This window comes from Lygodium microphyllum, chromosome 29, assembly GCF_053477565.2.
Source record: "Lygodium microphyllum isolate KBCC chromosome 29, Lygodium_microphyllum_v1.1.10, whole genome shotgun sequence".
NCBI classification, from domain to species: domain Eukaryota; kingdom Viridiplantae; phylum Streptophyta; class Polypodiopsida; order Schizaeales; family Lygodiaceae; genus Lygodium; species Lygodium microphyllum.
Window position 1 is genome coordinate 63,554,191 of NC_141163.1, and position 19,901 is coordinate 63,574,091.

Below are 19,901 nucleotides of genomic sequence, written 5' to 3' on the forward strand. Positions count from 1 at the left end.
GCCCAAAAATAACCCACTTTACAAATAGCATGCTTTTGCTTTTACATTTGCTTTTGCCCAAATATAAAATAATTAGTTTGAGTGTCCCAAAATTCCGGGCTATGCCCAAATACAAATATCAAATAATGAAATATTTAATCAAGCGCCTATGCGTATACAAGATAATAAATATTTTGCCAAGTGTTTAATAAATAAGCACGCTTAAATAAATATTGGTGCCACGTCTTTAGTGATAAGGTGCATGCCTATCAAAATAACAATTCTTCTAGGCATTTGGATTCACGTCATCGCCCTGTGCTACCCAACGCCATCGCCGCTTGCTCTATAGATCAACTGAAGCATTCATAATTGTTAGAAAATAATTAAATAAAAACCCAAAAAAGTGAATACCTAGCAATCTTCAGCTACAAAATAATTAAATAGGTTTGAGCTTTGTCCTAATCTCAATTTAATTTGAGTGCACACTCTAAACTCGTAAACATCCATTAATTTAATATGTATTTTACGGAATCACCCACTATGGAATCACCCACGTGTACATTAAATTAATCTGACGTCCAAAAAGGACAAGCGTCCCCGTCGGCTTCTCGCATAAGGAATCCACATTGTGTACAAGCCCCAACAAATAAATATAATCACAAAATCCACCGTGGAACATGCCTCCTGGCATCATGTAGATGGAGGTAGAATACTTAGGATGCATTATTAGTGAGGAGAGTATCCAAGATGATCTTAAAATGATACATTGTGTTAGAGATTGGCCAATCTCTGCAATGATACTACTTCTCTTAGAGTATTTCTTGGTCTATCATCATTCTACCACAAATTCATCAAGCATTATGCAAACATAGCAGTCCCTTTGACTAATATATTGAAGAAGAAAGCTATCTTTTGGGATGCCATTGTAGATAAAAGCTTCAACAAGTTTAAGGATCTACTCACTTTTGCTTATATTCTAGTATACCTAGATTTCTCTAAGAAGTTTACTATACAATGTGATGCAAATGGCAGAGGCATAGGTGTTGTATTCTTACAAGAGCATGGTTTTATTTCTTTTGAGAGTCACAAGCTTATAGAGAAGGAGATGGCTATGAATGCATATGACTAGGAAATGTTGTCTATCCTCCATATAATTAAAAGTGGCACCATTATTTGTATGTATTTGTATAGTAGTTGATTCAAGGTCAAGAGTGATTATAATGTCCTTAAGTATTTCCTCTCTCAGTAAAATTTCACTCCTAAGCAACGTAGGTGGGTGGCTATACTATAGAATTATGATTTTGACATTACACATACAAGGGAAAGACCAATATCATGAATGATTCTCTTTCCAGGATGTGGGTATGCAAGGTTTCAACTATTGTGAAGCTTCATGGTGACTGGATTGAAGAGTTATATGAAGTCTATATTTGGACAAAGAGCTCAGCCATGGATTCAAAAATTATAGTAAGGGCTTATGGAGGAAAACTCCCATTTCTAGCTTAAGAATAGCCTCATATGGTTTAATGGTAGGATTGTCATCCCCTATTTTTCTCAGTTCAAGTAGAAAATTATGGAGGAGATGCATTGTTTACCCATAGCTAGACACTTAAGTGTTTTCAAAACCTACAATGATAAGATTTCAAATAGTTTTCACTAGAAAGGATTGTGGTAGGATGTGAAGGATTATGTCTCTAGGTGCATTTCATATCAAGAGAATACAGGCAACACTCATAAGCTAGATGGCTTGTTGTAGCCCTTACCCATTCCTGAAGAAAAGTGGACATGCATATCCATGGATTTCATTACAAGTTTGCCTATAACTAAGAAAGGATGGGACAATATCTATGTGGCGGTGGATAGATTAACCAATGTAGCTCATTTCATTCCCACATAGATGCAATTTACTACATCACAAGTGGCCAATCAATTAATGGAATAGGTGCAATGCTCAAGTAGTTTTCTGGTTGGTCTCAAAGGATGATGTGTAGTATAATCTATAGTGGGGCTATCAATGCATTACTACAGGCTCTCGCTCACTCCATTATGTTGATGGATACTCAACAAACAACACCCATATGCTGTGCACTTTTCAAATGCTCTCGCACTTTTGTGATCCATGTGTGAACGGGTAGCGGAGGAGATGCAAGAATACACAACACATAAAAGAATGGAAATGTATATCCATTGTGCCATTGACAAAGATGGTGGAAGTGGATAATGATCGTAACAAAGAATTAGAGGACATACTTAAGTATGTTACCAAATTCCTAAACTACCAATGAATTAAAGTTGAATGTGTCAAGTTTCTAGGCAAGCTCCAACCACTTGATATCCCTCAAATGGAATAGGAATATATCAGCACGGACTTCATTGTTGGATTATCCCTGGTACAAGGAGGACATAGCTCAATTATGGTAGTTATTGATATGCTAACAAAACTTACACACCTTATTTTTGTAAAAGCCAATTACAAGGCTTCCGATGTTGCCAGACTTTTCGTTAAGGAAATATTTAGATTACATGGACTTCCTAGAGAATCATCAGTGACTTTGATTCTCTCTTCACATCAATCTTTTGGAAGAGTTTGTTTGAAGCTCTAGAAACCCAACTATACTTTATTATTGCTTACCATCCTCACAACGATGGTCTAATAGAGCAGGTTAATCAAGTTATTGAAGATATACTTAGAGCTTATTGCAACAAGGAACCTAAGCAGTGGACCCAACACCTACCCTTAGTTAAATTTTCTTGCAATGCATCATATCATCAAAGTATTCAAATGAATCCTTTCCAAGCATTGTATGGGGAGGGTTGTCTTATGCCTTTTATCCTACCCTATGAGTAAAAGCATCTAAGCAAATATTGGAATAAATGGATCTGCACAAGTAAAGGCTATAAGGCAAGATATTCAAGCTACCAAGAATTGACAAAAAGCAGATGTTGGTCAACAAAGATAAGAACACATTTTCAAAGAAGGTGACACGGTTTTTATTTGAGTTTGCCCAAAGAAAAGTTAAGAATATATTGTGGGCCATATAAGGTGCTAAAATGTCTATTTTGACCTAATGCATTTAAGCTGCAACTCCATGACAATTTAAAAGTGCATAATGTATTCTATGTTGTTCTATTGAAAGCCTATGTTCCTAACTTTGATCATGTACTTAACGATCAACAACTTGTGATACCAAGTCAAGGAGTCCTCGAATTTTAACCAAATAGGATATTTGACATGGAGAGAAGGTTTTAGGAAGTAAAACCCTTAGGGAGTATCTCATCTAATGGAAAGACTATCCTGAAGAGGATGCCACCTAGGTTGATGAAAAATCACTATTTAACCAATACCCTTAGTTTCATTTGAGATGAGGACATCTTGATTTCCTCTAAGGGAAAGAGGATGTGATGTTTTGACTTTTCCATACATTAAATTTGAAGAGCTCTGACTATCAAAAGTGGTTTCTTGAATAAAATAATATATATCCCGTACCTCGTCAGGTTCCAAGATCAATACAACTACCTCTACATAGAAATTGCCATGTGTACAGTGGTTAATGACTAGATAAGTCCAATTCAGACTAAAAGCGTTAAAAGATTTCAGCAAGTCAAACAAGTAAAGATTTGACTTGTGAGAGATGCTTAGGGGGTTAAAAAATCTTTAAGCTTTTTTAAAAGCTTAATCAAGAGGAGAAGATGATGACTGAAGCCGCTATCCCCCCCTCCCTTTTTATCCAAAAAAATGACACTATCATCCTCTCCTCAATTTGAAAATTTGATAGACGAAAAAAGGCATGAGATCTCCCTTCTCAATCTCACTAAAAGACTCCAACAATCTCCCCCTTTTCTCAGTTCGACAAGTGGCCCAAATTAAAGAAAGATCACCCACCAACAACCAAGAGAATCAGTCATGGCATCTCTGGCAGCCTCTCTGGATCTCAAAGAACACATTGCATCTTGAAAGCTTCTAGATAGCTGGATTGGCAATTTACCCTCCATAAAGAACTCCTCTTCTTGGCCACAACTCACATGAGACCCCCCTCCCTTTAATTAAATTATAAATATGCAGCATGAGAAGCCATGGAGGATGTTAGCCTGAAACAAGGGAAGAGACTCTTCTCAAATCAAGAGAGAAGAGCAAGAGAGAGAGGCGAGAGGAGAGGAAGAGAGAAATTCTTATTGCGAAGACAAGGGGATGCTTTGCTGCCTTTCTAGATCGAATCCCAACTCTTCTACCTTCCTTCCCTTGTAGAATTGAGACTCTACTTGATTTCTTCTCAATTCCTATTGTTGCCATCTCTATCAATCAAATTGAGATGACCCATAGCTCTATTATCGAAGTCTTCATTGCTATTTCTTAATTGAAGAACATGGCTCCAAAGAGAAAAATTACAAAGGTTATGGAAGTGAGAGCTATTAATAATGTTGCGCAAGTACGACCACTACAATGGAATGGAAAATACCAAAATTACAAACAAATCTACAAATATCAACAACAACTAAGCGCTCATCGTAAATCCCTAAGTGCCATATTTGACTATTATTTTAAATATTAATTATAGTAAATAGATAATCATCTCACGGACTAGTAAAGAAAATTTGCATTCGTAAGAGTAGGATTTTTTCATATACTTTCATGCATAGAAATTTTACTAAAGAAAGTTCTTAATCGCAAATTCAAAGAATTAATTTGGACTACATGAGATGTACTAGGAATATGATGCAGGGAAGTTATTGCACTACTTGAAAGAATTTATGATTTTATTGCATGAAATAGGATTTACCAAGAACTAGATTTAAGGACTATGATTTTTTCAATAAGAAATATTTAAATAGTTAAAATTTTGAATCCAATGTGTACTAAACTGATAGAACCTCTGATTGATAAATACAAATGCTAATCCCTTGAAATTTTTTGAGATGAAATTATTAGAATACTTTCCATAATCAAACATCGAAGGGTTTTGAATCTAGTGAATTATCACTATAGACAAGGACCAACAAAATTTCGTTAAGAGAAAAAAAAGATCGTCACAAAAATATTTGCTTATAGAAGTCATTTAGCAATCTTAGAAGGAGTGATGGGTTTCCTAAACCCTTGAAGAGGAAAGTTTTGAAAAATAAACTCTTGTTAAATTTTATCTTAGGCTAAATCCTAAGGGGAAGAGTGATCCCAGAGGATTATTTGAAGATATTGCCACTTACGCTAAGTTTAGCCTTGATATTGTCATTCTAGGAAAAGGGTTTGTCTTGGAAGAAAATTCTTTAAAATTATTGTGCATAATATATTTGAAGTAAGCTATTTGTGGTTGTAAATTAGATTTTTATTTTTCTTAAATTATCAAGATAAAAGATGGATAATCTAGTACAGATCGTCGGACTGAGGTAGTATTTGGATAGGTAGAGAACAACGACTGAGGTAGTGTTTCCCGATGACGCTAGTCCTCCCCAAGGTCAATGTGAATACAATGTAATCCAAGGGGTTTTTGTTTTTGCATTAGTGAGTATGAACCAACTACAATACAAAAGGTCCTATCGTAGGGAATTCTAGTTGGATAGGAGGAGTTGAGGATACCAGGGAGCTCTAGTCACAAATTCCTTAGACTTGTTCAAACTGTCAATTACCCTTCGAGTCCAAATAGTATTCTAGAAGTCCCAATACTAGTTGAGGGATTGAACTTGGTAGGAATAATACCTTCGACTTGATATTATGTCTAGTCATCAAGATAAGAAACATTGTTAAAATATATTTTCCTAAAGGAATTGTTGAGAAAGAATTGCTTTACATTGTTTTTGTGTCATGAAATAAAGATGTGTAATGAATCTATACCAAGAGATAATCAAAGAAGCTATTTTTATATGTCAAACCTAAAGTGGTAATTATGTAATTAAAAATGCTTTATTGAGGGAAGCAGGTGGATGGATCCCCAACAGGTCTAGACCTATGAGTGGACAGTCTTAGTTAGGTAAGAGCTTTTCTCATAAAAATTACATTAGTAAATAGGCAAAATGAATGGTCACTAGATATTAGGAAGAACCTAACTTGCATCATTTTAGGGGGGTGGAATGGAATTTTTCCTTACGAGCAAAGAGGTTGATGTGCTGCACTCCCCTTCATCTCCCATTCTCTTTGAACCAAGTGCAGTGCAAGTCCACCTTAGTTCAAGTGATCGTGTGAGAAGTAAGAACTTGAAATAATGACGCTAGTTGACTAATAGGTGACTTAACTACTATTAGGAACCTAAACTCAATTTGATCCTCATGGGAACGGTTGGAAACTTTCACTACGGGGTAGACTAAAGAGGATCTAGACATCAAACTATGAGGTATTCCACAGAGTCCTAAATAGCGTTGTCTAGGATATCTCTTGATGGACTACTAAGAACGTGCCAACAAGAAAGCAACTCGAGCGGGAACATCACATTAGAGTAGGTTGGGACAAGTGGAGGCGCTCATAGAGCAAACTACCTTTTGGAGTCAAAGGGTGTTATCCATCTTCTTTTGTAGATTATTCAAGCAACCATGTTTTTCAAAGCTCATATGGAGTTTCAATCTATCATGGATAAAAAGCTCCTAGTGTTATTAACCCTAGGAAATGTGATCTCTTCAAAAGACATGGCAATAACTTGATTTCTCAATTACCACCATGGTTTAGTGCATTCTACTCATCATTGATTGCTTGAGGGCATACAAAGATCCTTAAGTAGGAGAAGTTGGTTCTATGGTTGGACTATCATGTACTTTCAATGAGTTAGATTTTGGCTTGGGCTATCATCTACTTTTGATGAGTAAGGTTTGGACTTGAGCTATCATCTACTTTTGGTGAGTAAGAGTTGTAGACTTGCTCTCATAGTTGAGTTTGATAAGGACTCCTTGTTGAGATACCAATGTCATTAAATTCATTTTATTCCATTAATTCATTTGATTTTCATCTATAACCTCCAAAAGGCTTTATTTATATCATTTATTAGTGTTTGGCACTACTTGAGAAGGTTGGGACACCACCTTGATAGTTTAGTAACTCATATGCCTATAAATAAGGCTTTGGTATTCATCCATTCTTCACTCCACAATCAATCTCTATTCATTCTTCATTATTCTCCCCTTCATTCACTCCATCACACTTTTTGCTTTAGCCTTTTACCATTGCTGTCCAAACTCATACCCTAATGGATATCTTAGTTTGCGGTGCTATCCAATTGATCATGGCACCTTATCAGCAAAGAAATTTCATTTTGAAGGTCTTCTTCACTCACATTGCCATCAATTCCAACTACTTGAAAATTGCTATGTGTTTTGAGTCACATAAACTGATGACTTGTTCTTCATCATTTCCATTTTTGTATTTGTTGGTTTTTCTCCTCCCTAGATTAGTATAACAAAACATCTTCATCATTATTGCATTTTTTTAATCTCTTGCTTCCATTACAAGACCTAAGTGATAGTTCCTAGCCATTAAACTATTAGAGTGCACGACGAACGAGAGAGAGAGAGAGAGAGAGAGAGAGAGAGAGAGAGAGAGAGAGAGAGAGAGAGAGAGAGAGAGAGAGAGAGAGAGAGAGAGAGAGAGAGAGAGAGAGAGAGAGAGAGAGAGAGAGAGAGAGAGAGAGAGAGAGAGAGAGAGAGAGAGAGAGAGAGAATGTTGAAGACTATGGTGAATATAGAAGGTAGTATGTACCAAAAAGGACTATAAGAGTATGAACAACAAGAGCACTCTCTCAATCTACACAAAATTGAAAATGAAATTGACTTGGGGTAGGTGTGCCTAAATAGGCAAAAGCATGATGCAATATGACTAGTAAAAACCAGATGATTGCTGCACAAACAAATTGATGCTCAAAAAGTAATAAAATAATGCTATGAAAAATACAACTTGCCACATGACATACTTGCTTGGCCTACCTAGTGTGCCCAACCTACCCAGTATGCCTAAACGAATTTGCCTATTTGAACACCTACTTTGGAAACTATAAAACTATTGCTCAACTTGCTTCTATACTTGGTACGATTTCATAAAATGCCCTAAAACTAACCTGATCTTGGTTGTGCCCATCTTGGAGGTGACCAAATCTCTAACACCCTGTCTTAGATCCTAGATGTTGCCTAGGGCTCAAGGATCTGGAACAATAACAAAGAATGGACCAAGGAAGTGCCTTGGCAAACAAATCTGCTAGATCATCCTTTATCTTGCAATACTCCACATCAATGCTTCCGTCCAAGATCTTCTCATGAATGAAGCAATACTAGATCTCTATGTGCTTCATCCTAGCATGAAATACAAGATTTTGTACCAAGGCTATGAAACTCTCATTGCTACATAGGAGTATAGAAATCCTCTCTATTTGTGAACAATGAAGCTTCTCTAATACCCTTCAAAGCCAAGTACTCTCACAATGTGATGGATAAAATAGGCCTAGATTGGGGATCCCCCCAAAAATCCACAATACTCTCTAGGAAATTTTCCAATAAACCTCCTTGGGTTCATGTTTTTTACTAGGGCTGTAAGATAACCATGCACTAGCTAGTCATCGCAAGCTGCCTTACAAAGGCACTCATAGTCAAGGTGACTAAACCAAGCACACCATGGCTCGGTTTGAGATGAGAAGAGAGAAGAATAGAAGTAAGGGTTGAAGAAACTCTGCATCTTTTAGACATCATTCTCCTCATGCCCCTAGCAAAGCACCTATCTAGCCTTTCCATCAAGCACATGAAATAAATCCTTGTCAAACTCAATGATGAGACCAAGTCCACAAATACTTGTCAAACTCAATGGTGAGGTCAAGTCCACAAACATCACTCATTGAAAATAGGTGACAACCCAAGCTTGGGACATAAAGAACTTCTATTGTGTGGGCACCACCATGCCAATCTAGAATTATCTATATAACACCCTTACCTTGATAAGGACATAAGATATATTCCCAATCAAAACTTGCCCATGTGTCAAATGCATATGGGCAATGTCATCAAGAGAGGGAGTGATAGGAAGGAAGCACCATTGTCCATTATCAGTTCACCAGGTTATGGAGCCATCAACTCTGCATGAGAAGCTATTGATGTAGAAGCCTCAATCACATCTAGATGTAGGAAAGGTTTTGAGGAAGGACTAGCCACTGCTCCTTAATCCTTCATGGTTTCCTCCTTCTTGTTGTCCTTCTTGTCTTTATTGTGGCAATCTTTCTCTTAGCAACCTGTCTTACCACATATGTGGCAAGTGGACTCCTTGTCCTTGTTGGATTTCTCATCCTTGTTCTTGTTGACTTTGCCCTTCTTTTGATGGAATATGACCTACAATAGCCCTTGATTTCTGATAATTAACACCCTTCAATTTCACTGCTTGGTCTAAGACCATAAGAACTAGATCCTCCCACCTAAGGGTTTCCATGTGCCTTGAAGCAATCAAGGTGGAATGCATTGAATCTAGAAGGCAACCATGACAATAAAGAAATGGATATGTCCACAAATGTAATCGCATTGCCTACATTTTGAACTTATACATATAACTATCGAAGCTTGTTCACATGCTCACGCATGAAAGCAAGCATGTTTGGGTTCAAAGTTTGTATGTACACCTCCAAATATGCCCTCTTCATGATAGTCATCCTATTATAGATCTAATCTAAATCCAACCATATCTCACAAGAATTGGTTAGATGCTTGATATGAGCAATCATAGCTAGTGTGTAAGAGAGAAAGAGGAATGAGTGAATGTGGGCATTCATCTTATGCCAATGTGCTTGTACCTTCACTAAATTTTCTTTCTTTGTCTGAGAGAGTTTGGAAGGGTCATTACTTAGTCATTGGCCTCGTTGGATGGTCAATGGCCTCAATCATCACAAGCTCCACCAAATCATAAGACTCCAAGATGACAAGCATCATCACCCACTAGATGTGGTAGTTCTCCCCATCTAGCTTTTTGGTCTTGTGGAAGAGCAGGTAAGAGGGTCCATGATGGCCTGAAATTACATGTCAATTTTGGAAGACATGGTCACCTAAATAACTTTCACAAGAAATTGGATAGCCCCCTTCAAAAAGTGACCTACTAGGGCTTCTTCTACTCATCCCGAATCTACTCTAATTGATGGAGGAAATTAAAATCTTTAATCTATTGTGAAAGATAGAAAATGTAGTGTTTCCACCTTCTTAAATAATAAAACCTTCACATGAATAGCAAATTATCTTCCTTTCCTAGGCATCCTTGATTACTTTAGCCTTGATTCAGACCCTCTTGCTCACCCTAAAACACTGAAAAAATAGCCTTGGTGTCACATTGAAACTTGCTCTTTAGATTAGCAACATTCAATCAACCCTTGCAAACTTGAAAATGATATATGGCTTTAACACTACTACTATTTGGTTAGGATTCTATAGCACCCACACACTCAAAGATAGTTATAGTGAAAAGGTGAACAACAAGAGAGAATAGGGTTGCTAGAAGGTCACATCCACTATATGAGAATGATGATGAAAGTACAGTCCCTACGGCACTAAAGTACCACACCCACTAATGGGTGTTTGCATGTGTAAATAGTCTTCTCTTGCTAGAAGTTAAAAAGTGCCCATGTATAAGAGGGAGAATTCATACCAAGTGTACAAACAAACATAATAGGTATAGCCAAAATTTCTATATTCTTAGTTGTTCTCACAAAACTTGACCAAAAATCTTGAATCCATCTCAAGTACACCTTGTGCACAGTGAGTGGCTACTCTACCAGGGAGTGGAAAATACTGTTTATTGTCCCATAATGTATCCAACACCCATGTAGGGATTGTTTTAATCACTCGAATAGCAACTTCCCACTGGGCACTTCATCATTAGCAATGCCCTAGTCAATGTACTGAAGAGGAGGCTCTTGCTCAAACAAAATAAACATTGAGCCCCATGGGAATGGAACCCTTGTTAACCTTTAAAGGTCATTAGTAGCATTATCATAATGATAATGATAAACAATCCATAAAAAGGAGATCAACTAACATGCATGTTCATTATGAAAAATCCGCAAGCATGCAACTTGGGCCTACACTATAGAAAACACCAAATAAAGCATTCTCTTAAGGAGGCTAGATAATAGGGTAGCTTACCTAGACAAAAAAAATAGATGAAAGATGCTCTAGAAGAGGCCAGGTAATGGGTGACTTAATTAGACAAAAGAGACATTGAGCCCTAATGGAATTGAACCCTTGTTGACCTTTGAAGGTTGTCATCATGGGACTCCCTACCACCTCCCATTTATTAGTAAGTATACAAATGACTACACACAAAAATTGATTTAAACAGGCTACCTACCTTTTTGAATCGATAAGAACCTGTGTACATTCCCTCAAATACACTTTCTTGTTCAAACTTTTGCTATAAACCTATCTTAGCTAATCATCACGTATAGGAAGATCTTGTACTCATATTTGTCAATGTGGAGTATTGCATCCCATCTTGGCACATCACATACCTCTTGAGCTTGCAAATGTTCTTCGTGCTCTAAGAAGGTACCCCACAAGTTTGCCTTCATAGTATCATCAACTCTACACAAATTTAGTTTTCCTAGTGGCCTTAGCATTCTAACTGTTTAATATATTCAAACCCCTTGTTTCAAGGGATTTGAATAGACTAAACATTAAGAATGCCCCACAAGGGGTTTGAAGAGACTAATCACTAAGAATAATGGGACCACTAGGAAAAGTAAAGTTGTGTAGAGCCAACTATACTATGAAGAAGATGGACTTATGGGGCACCTTCTTGCAACACAAAGGTTGTTTGTGAGTCCAAGAGATATGCAAGGTGTCAAAGTGGATTACGGTATTCCACTAGGAAACAAAGGAGTTTGAATAGATTAAACATTAAGAATGTTGGAGCCACTAGGAAAAGTAAAGTTGTGTAGAGCCGACTATACTATGAAGAAGGTGGACTTGTGGGGCACCTTCTTACAACACAAAGCTTTTTGGCAAGTCCAAGAGATATAAAAGGTGTTAGAGTCGAATATGGCATTCCATGCTAACAAAGATGAGTATGAGGTCCTCCTATGTTTGGTTTTCTCTTATGTATCTGAGACAATAAAAAATGCATTTTTGGTTATAAATTGTAATTTGGAACTTCTGTCAATAACAAATGCATTATTGGTTATAATTTGATAAACGCATAACAGATATGTTACTACCATACATTTCTAGCATTTCTTGAGACAATAACTCATGATAGGCCCATATGATTAGTGTGAAGCAAGATACTTTAGTTGACATATCAAGATCTCAATGATTTGACTTCAATTTCTTCTCTTGTAGAATCTACTCAAGAGAAACTCCCCTCCAATAATAAACATAAGCATCCTTTTGTCAACTCGCTTCCCCAATCCTCCTTCTTTGGAAGTGTTAGTCAATGAAAGGATTAGACTCCTTTTGTTGATCTTGATAGCAACTTGAGTCCCTTTGTTGATCTTGATGGTAACATGTATAGATTGATGGGCACTTCTATAATCAAAGTTAATATTTCATGTATAGTGGACATGATGCAAGCATAGGTTGATGCTACCTTCAATCTCCATCTACGTTGTATAGGACCATAAATTATGATAAATTGCATTCTGAATAAAGAAAAATTTGAATTTTTTTCTACTTGATCTTTGTATATTTTTTGCTCAATTTTTGCATAGAAAATATGTGATGATCAAGGAGACAAAGGACTACTAGCCTTTTCTAAGAGGTCATGGAGCCACTTTCATTAAGAGATGTGTTTACAAAAAATATCTCCTTAACAAAAACTATGATTGATGTTTTTTAAAATTTAAAGAGTTTCTACATAGTCTGAAAAGTTTTGTACTCTTGTACTAGTTGTTGAAATCTCATACACGGCAACACATGCTAACTACCATTAGGCTACACACCTCGTCCAGGACAAATGGGTAGGAGAGGATTATCTACTACTTTTGTGAGTGTATAAGCATGTGTTCATATGTTTTATTGAATATGTAGGTGAGTTTGTTAAATTAGTATTTTGTATGTAAATAGAAGACTATGGCCATCCACCCACTCTTGTGTCATCATGACATACCAAGGGTGTTTAACTTTGTAGGTGATGCTTCCTTTGGCACATCCTTTTGTTTGTATCTAAATATATTTATGACCTAACATAATTTCTAGGTAATACTTTATTCACTAATAGATATCACACAACAAATAGGGTGGGAGTTAGAGAAGCCAAGCTACTGCCAAGTGGCCCTCTCTCTCTCTCTCTCTCTCTCTCTCTCTCTCTCTCTCTCTCTCTCTCTCTCTCTCTCTCTCTCTCTCTCTCTCTCTCTCTCTCGCTCTCTTTTCAATGCAACATCCATCTCCTAGTTGATGATGGTAGCAATAATAGTTAATGGATAAAGAATCACCAACAATAAATTTAGAGCTTACTCCATTGATATGTTGTATGTAGCTCCCAGTTGCTTCGCACCCTTGGCGGCTCCTCCTCCTTCTTGGTAGCTCTTTGTCTCTATTACTCTTGTTCATCAGTGGTTCTACTCCCTCCTCTTGTTGGAAGCTTCTTCTCCTACTCGCTCCTCTTTTAATGGCAATGGCAAGATGGTGTGACTTGGGGGTGTGGATAAAGAAAGATTGAGAAAGCCAAAGGTGGGAAGAGGGGTATTAAACAAAGGAGGTTGTGGTGTTGAATGGGTGGAAGGACATGGATAGGGTCAAAGTGTAGAAAGGAGAGGGTTAAGAGTAGGTTAAAAAAGGAAAGTGGTCAGGGTAAAACATGCTAGGTCAAAGGAGATGTGGAAGAATGGTTATGGTGGTGGTTTAGGTAGAAGGGACCTATTAACCCTCAAAAGAACAAGGTGAAAAATCCAAAAAATCTAAAGCATAAGACAAGGCCAAGGAAAAAGTGAAACAAAAGACAAAGGCATACCAAGAAATATCTAGAAACACAAGAAGTGCAAAAAAGTCCTAAATCAAGGAGAGAGGCACACAAGAAAAAGCGCAAGTCAAAACTTTTGTAAAAGAGCACAAGGCGCACCATGATTTATTTTGTAAAAGAGTGCTGGGCTCTCACCTAAGCAAATTGTAAATGGTTAGAAGCATGGGTTGAGACCATGCTAATAGCGAAAGAGTAGGAGAAGGGTTGGAGGAATGGGACAAGCCCAAATAAAAAAGGGGATGACTGCCCAAGGAGCATTAGGGCTTGTATAAAAGGTAAAAAGTGAATAGAGAATCTCATTCTTGTGCACGGAAAAAGTAGCTCTTCTTCTTGTTCTTCTTGTTCTTCTTGTTCTTCTTGTTCTTCTTGCTTGCTTGCTTGCTTGAGCTTGTGTTTGAGAGAGGGAGTGTGAGAGTGTGAGGGAGTGAGTGTATGAGGGTGAGGGACCATGATGGAGAATCTCTCCATCTCATCTTCTCTTCTCTTGCTCATGGCAATGGAGCTTGAAGCATGGAGCTTTAAGATCAAGCTCACTTAAAGCTTGCACTTGGATCATGGAGCTACCAGAGTGCTTAGGAGAGGAGGAAACTCAATCGAGTGCATAGAGGTAAGCTCACTACACCCATAGGTTGAGCACGTATGGCTAGGTGAGAGATAGCCATTGCATTTGGCTTGAAACACTTGAAACACTAAGCGGTCCGTGGGTTTTAGCAGTCGAGCGTGAGCTCCCTCTACATTTTGGTGATATTGTTCTGGGACAAACAGATTCAAGCCTTGAGTGCTTACATGCTCTGAATCGAGCATTGAAGTAGGGTTTTCCCCAAACCAATACTTGAGGTATAGGTAGGAAAAAGTGAGGGAGTTTGAAAAGGTATTCGATCTCCTTATTAGCATGTAAGTTTTTGGTTTTTTGGATTTGGAAAAGGAAGTTGGAGTAGTGTAGATGTTTTGGCCTCTTAGAATACCATAAGAATTCAGACACAGTGTTCTACCTAAGAAAAACACCACAATACTATAGAGAACTTTTTGAATAGATTTACAACCATCAGCACTACATAACGTTTAAGAAATACATTCAAACACAAAGCACACATCATAATCAGCAACATAGAATTGTTGATCATTAAATACTACGTTGTTTCCTATCACCATAGCCATAATTGATTAAACAACTTGAAAGAGAATAACACTAACATTCAAGAGAGAATCAAAAGATAATGGGATCAAACATTAGCTGCCATTTCTAGGTGTTGTACTACTCAGTCATATTCCATTCATGATCAAAAAGCAACTGCTCAAATTATACTGCCTGACGTTTCTTACTTGCGCCTTGAATTTCAAGTGAAACATCATATGAAGTATAAGGACTGCTTTACATATGCTGATCCAAAAGACTACATGCATACTAATACTTAGGTGTAAAATAGTACTAAATATACGGCAAAGTTCAAGTCCTAACACCTGGCACAGCCTGATGGATGGGCTAGTCTCGAACCCACAAGTATGTAGATGGCTAATTGAACATATGAAAACTAAATATGATAAAATACCCATTTGTATGGAGGCATGCACATTCAATGCCCAACGATCCCATGGTAGACGAGCATAATCATCCAATCCGATCTTTTGCAACCATGACCGATGAACCTCTGCCTCAACATTCAAATACAAGGTGGAGTCCACGAAGGAAGTAGCAACAACACTAGGACTGGAAAAAGATGGAGCCTTCAGTGGTGTTACCTCTTTGTCTCCCTGCTGCACCAACCTGTCTCATCATCATTGGCCACATAGAGCTCATCATCATCATCCTCCTGGCGGCCACACTTGGTCATGGATAGCATCCGAACTGAAGAGTGGCAAGTATGTGTCATGGCAGTGAGAGTTTCAGGTCGAGATTGAGTTGAGAGTGGAGAAGGAGAGAAACTCCCAAAAGAACACATGCACTTTTCCATTTGCATGCCAAAGTCCGAGTCTTCTCTCAGTCCACCCTATTTTATGCTAGGTGTCACCTCAACATCATAGGATTTAGACCATTCACACATGTAACTACCAATAACTAATTCCTAAGTTCCATTTTGAATGATAACATGAACATTTGAATAATAGGGTTGTACTAACCTCTTAGGCCTAAACCATTCACTGCAGGGTGTAAAACCTTTCCTTCCAAGTCTTGCAGCAAAAAAGTTCCCTGACCCATATCCTTGAAAATGACAAAGGCACCTGTATACCTAAGTTTCAGCTTATCAAGAAACTTGCCAAGGCGAGAGTTATATACTAAAACCCAATCTCCCTCCTGAAACATTTTCTTATTGGCATGTCTATTAACCCATGCATGTCTCCTCTATTGTGTGACACTAGTAATATAAGCTACTAATATCCAGTCCTCTTCCAATTTCAAAAGTTGTTCTAGTCTATGCTGCACTGATTCTTTAGGATCCATCTTTTGCATAATAGCAACTCTCAGATTTGGAGCTACAAATTCCATAGGAACCACCACTTCCAAACCATAAACCATCCTAAAAAGTGTAAGCCCTATTGCAATTTTATATGCTGTCGTGAAGGCCCATAATGCTAAATCAAGTTTAATATCCCAATCCTCCCTGTTATCCTTGATAATTTTCTTCAAGATGCGGAGTAAAATCTTGCAGGATTTTTCACGTTGACCATTAGCTTGAGGGTGATACAGAGTAGATTTCTTGTGCAAAATCATATGCCTGATAGTCAGTTCTCTGATTGCTTGATTCAAAAAATGCTTTCTCCAATCAGTAATTAGCTCAATAGGACAACCAAATCTAGTCATAATGTTAGAGGATAAAAACTTGGCCACACTTGCTGCTTTATTATCCTTTGATGCTTGAGCTTCTACCCACTTTGTAGCATAGTCAGTGCAAACCAAAATGTATCTATTACCCATTTCTAAAATGGTTCAAGTGGTAATGCAAGATGATCTTGCATCCTATACCTATCAAGTGGTTGAGGTTGAACTTCAGTAGCTCTATTCATGCCTTGAAGACCATAGAAGAACACCCCAAAATCTCACCCCATAATGCCTTCCCGTGCTCCAAAGCTCTTCCAAATGGGTAGACAAGCTCCATTGATGGCAAGGAGCCCAATCTTGAAGCCCCGGGACCCAATCTTGAAGAGAACTTGAAGAAATTGAAGGTTCTTGGTCTATGGCTATGGCTGCCCCACAAGTCCAGCTTGCATGCTTGCTTCCATCTTCAAATATGGGCTTCTTGATGCTTACTTCTTCAAAGATTCCTGTAGGCAGAGGTTCTTGGCACCAAGAAAGGAAAAAGCCCTCAAGAATCAGTGAGTTTTGAAGAAGAATCCATGGCTGTGCACCCGTTAGGGTTTCAAAGGTTGAAGAAAGTCCAAATTCATGAGAAGGAGGCTTTATCCCTGTCAAGAACACCTACTAGAAGCTGTAGAAGCAAGCCAAGATGGAGAAGAAGCTACAGATAACCCTGGTCTGATCAGGTTGCAATCCCTAAATCTATGTCAAAATTTACGGGTTGCTGTCTAGGGAGAAAGGGAGGATCAAACCAGTCACTGGATAGCTTGAAATGATGGTTAGGATCCCTATGAATCTTTAGAAGAGTGGTGAAGATCATTGGGGTTGAGGTAGAGAGGGTCTATGGTGTTTCTTCTCCATGGAAGCTTGGCAGGAGCTTGAGAATGAGAAGAGAGAAGACTCCATGTGAAAAGTAACCAAGATTAAACTCTTTCTAACTCCTATGTGACCACTATTTTTAGAGATTTCCCTTCAAATTTGCCCCAAAATGACCCACGAGCTACCAAATCCAATCTTCCAACCTCCAAACTTGGTCCAAGGACTCCATTAATGCTCCTAACTACTATCTTCCTAGTCCTTGATCTTGGGTCCCTCAATGCTCCTCCATTTTAGTGCTTGTCCATGTGTACATGAAGCTTCTTAGATTTTTAAACTAAAAAGGATGGTAACTGAGTATATAAGATAACTAAATGGATCAGAACTAGAGCTTTGATACCACTTATCATAAAGAGGATAGGAGAGGAAGAAGAAGAGAAGAAAGAGAGTGCAGAAGAGAGAGAAAGTCTGTAGGAAGAGAGAGAAAGAGAGTGATGAGGAGAGAGAAAGACCAGAAAAGGAGAAAGAAAGACAGAAAGAGAGAGAAAGAAGCCATGAAAGCTAGAAGAGAGAGATGAAGATGAAAGAATACTTGTATTATAATCTGATGGTCAAAAATCAAGTCCCTAACACCTTATATACTAGCTAGTGTAGCTCTATAATGAGTTTACTAGCTTCTTGAGGACTCATGGGATAAAGAGGCAATTTACTTGCAGGTATACTCCATAGCAAAATGGGGTTGCAGAAAGAAAAAATAGGCATATTGCAGAAGTCACACGGGCATTGGCTGAAAAGAATAGGCCCAAACATTTTTTGTCTAAGACTATCCATACTATTGTCTACATTATGAACAGAACTCCCACAGCTTTGCAGTTCATGGGTTGACTCCTGAAGAATGCTTTACTGGCAAGAAGCCTGATGTATCGCACTTGAAGGTATTTGGATGTGTTGCATATGTTCATGTGCCAGATGAGCTATAGAAGAAGCTTGATCCAAAGGCTAAAAAATGTATTTTTATTGGGTACTCTTTAGAGTAGAAAGGGTATCGTTGTTATAACCCTATCATAGGTGAGTTCAAAGTAAGCAGGGATGTTATCTTCGATGAGATGGATAGCTGGTATGCACCTGCTGGTGATGTATTAGATGATGATAATGATCAGGACAACTATGTATAGAAAGAAAAACAAGAATCATGGAGTCTTAGTGGACTAGAAACATCATTTGGTACTATACCTACAGTGAGCCCTTGGTCTGGGAGACTAAGGGCTAGCCCCACATCTTGAGGTGAATCTATAAGTGTTGCAGGGAAGGACAAAGGAAATAAGAAAGTGTTGGATGGTAATGATGCATCTACCAGTCATTTGGGATTTGATGGAGATTCTAGTGGTTCGGAGAGTTTGGATGATGAGCTTGGTATTCCTTCAGTCAGGACACCAGGTGTACAAAGAGCTCATAGTAATGTAAAGGCTCCATTGAGTGATCTGATGGTACACAGATCTAGCAAGGTCAGATACCCTGTTAATAGATTTGGTTTTGAAGGTTATGTAGCTCATCATTATGCTTATATGGTGAAACTAGTTGAGGATGTTAAGCCCACTTGTTTTGAGGATGCTATTGGTCATGGTCAGTGGGATGCAACAATGGATGAGGAGATGGCTGCATTAGAAAACAAGAAGACTTGGGATTTGGTACCCTTACCTTGTCACGAATCATATGGTGGGGGGACTTGCTCAAGATGCTGCACCGAACACACACAGAATGCACAAGGAGAAGCTCACTCAAGAGACAAGAAGGGAGATGGAGGCCAAAACGTTTTCTTGCTAGTTTCTTCTTCTTCTTCCACACACTTTATAATGTACACAAAGTATAGATAAGATACAACATAAAGGAAAGTGGCCTACTAAGTCAAACAATGCATAACTTACTATACTAGTCAACTGATGCTATAACTATGCCAGCTGTAAATAGGTGTAACAACCTGAAAATAATAAGTAATGAGTCAATGGCCATGTGACAATGAAGGATCTAGCCCTACAAGGTGTGCAACCAACCCAATGGCTCATCAGACTGGCGGATCAAAGCAAAATCAAGCCTTTGGGCATTCTCCCATATGTGAAGACTACAGTGGTTGGAAAAGATTATTGGCTAGCCTATCTGGTGGTGAAGCCAAATTCTTATGGTACATCCTACCCCTTGTTACTGGGCAAACCATGGTGCTGATGTCAGGCTTGTGCCCGTACAATTTCTCATGTGGAGTCAAATCATGAATTCTAGTTGTAGGTGTTCTGTTCAGTATATAAACAATAGTGACAACTGTTTCAACCCAATAAGCATTTGGCAACCATTGTCTCGGCAGCTTCCATAAGTACGCAATTCTTTCTCTTTACCGCCACACCATTCTGTGATCTAATTGGTACAATCTCC

At 38.2% G+C, this 19,901-nt stretch overlaps 1 protein-coding gene across 1 annotated transcript; it reads right to left on the reverse strand.

Moving 5' to 3' along the window:
* Positions 1 to 16,208: 16,208 nt before the first annotated feature.
* Positions 16,209 to 16,781, reverse strand: LOC148010712 (uncharacterized). The gene has a single exon (XM_087671568.1). It carries the CDS (start codon positions 16,779 to 16,781, stop codon positions 16,209 to 16,211), a length of 573 nt encoding a protein of 190 aa, XP_087527694.1.
* Positions 16,782 to 19,901: the final 3,120 nt, after the last annotated feature.

Excerpts from the sequence above, each read along its gene's own strand:
- LOC148010712 (XM_087671568.1), bottom strand. The coding sequence starts at position 16,781 with ATGGGTAATAGATACATTTTGGTTTGCACTGACTATGCTACAAAGTGG.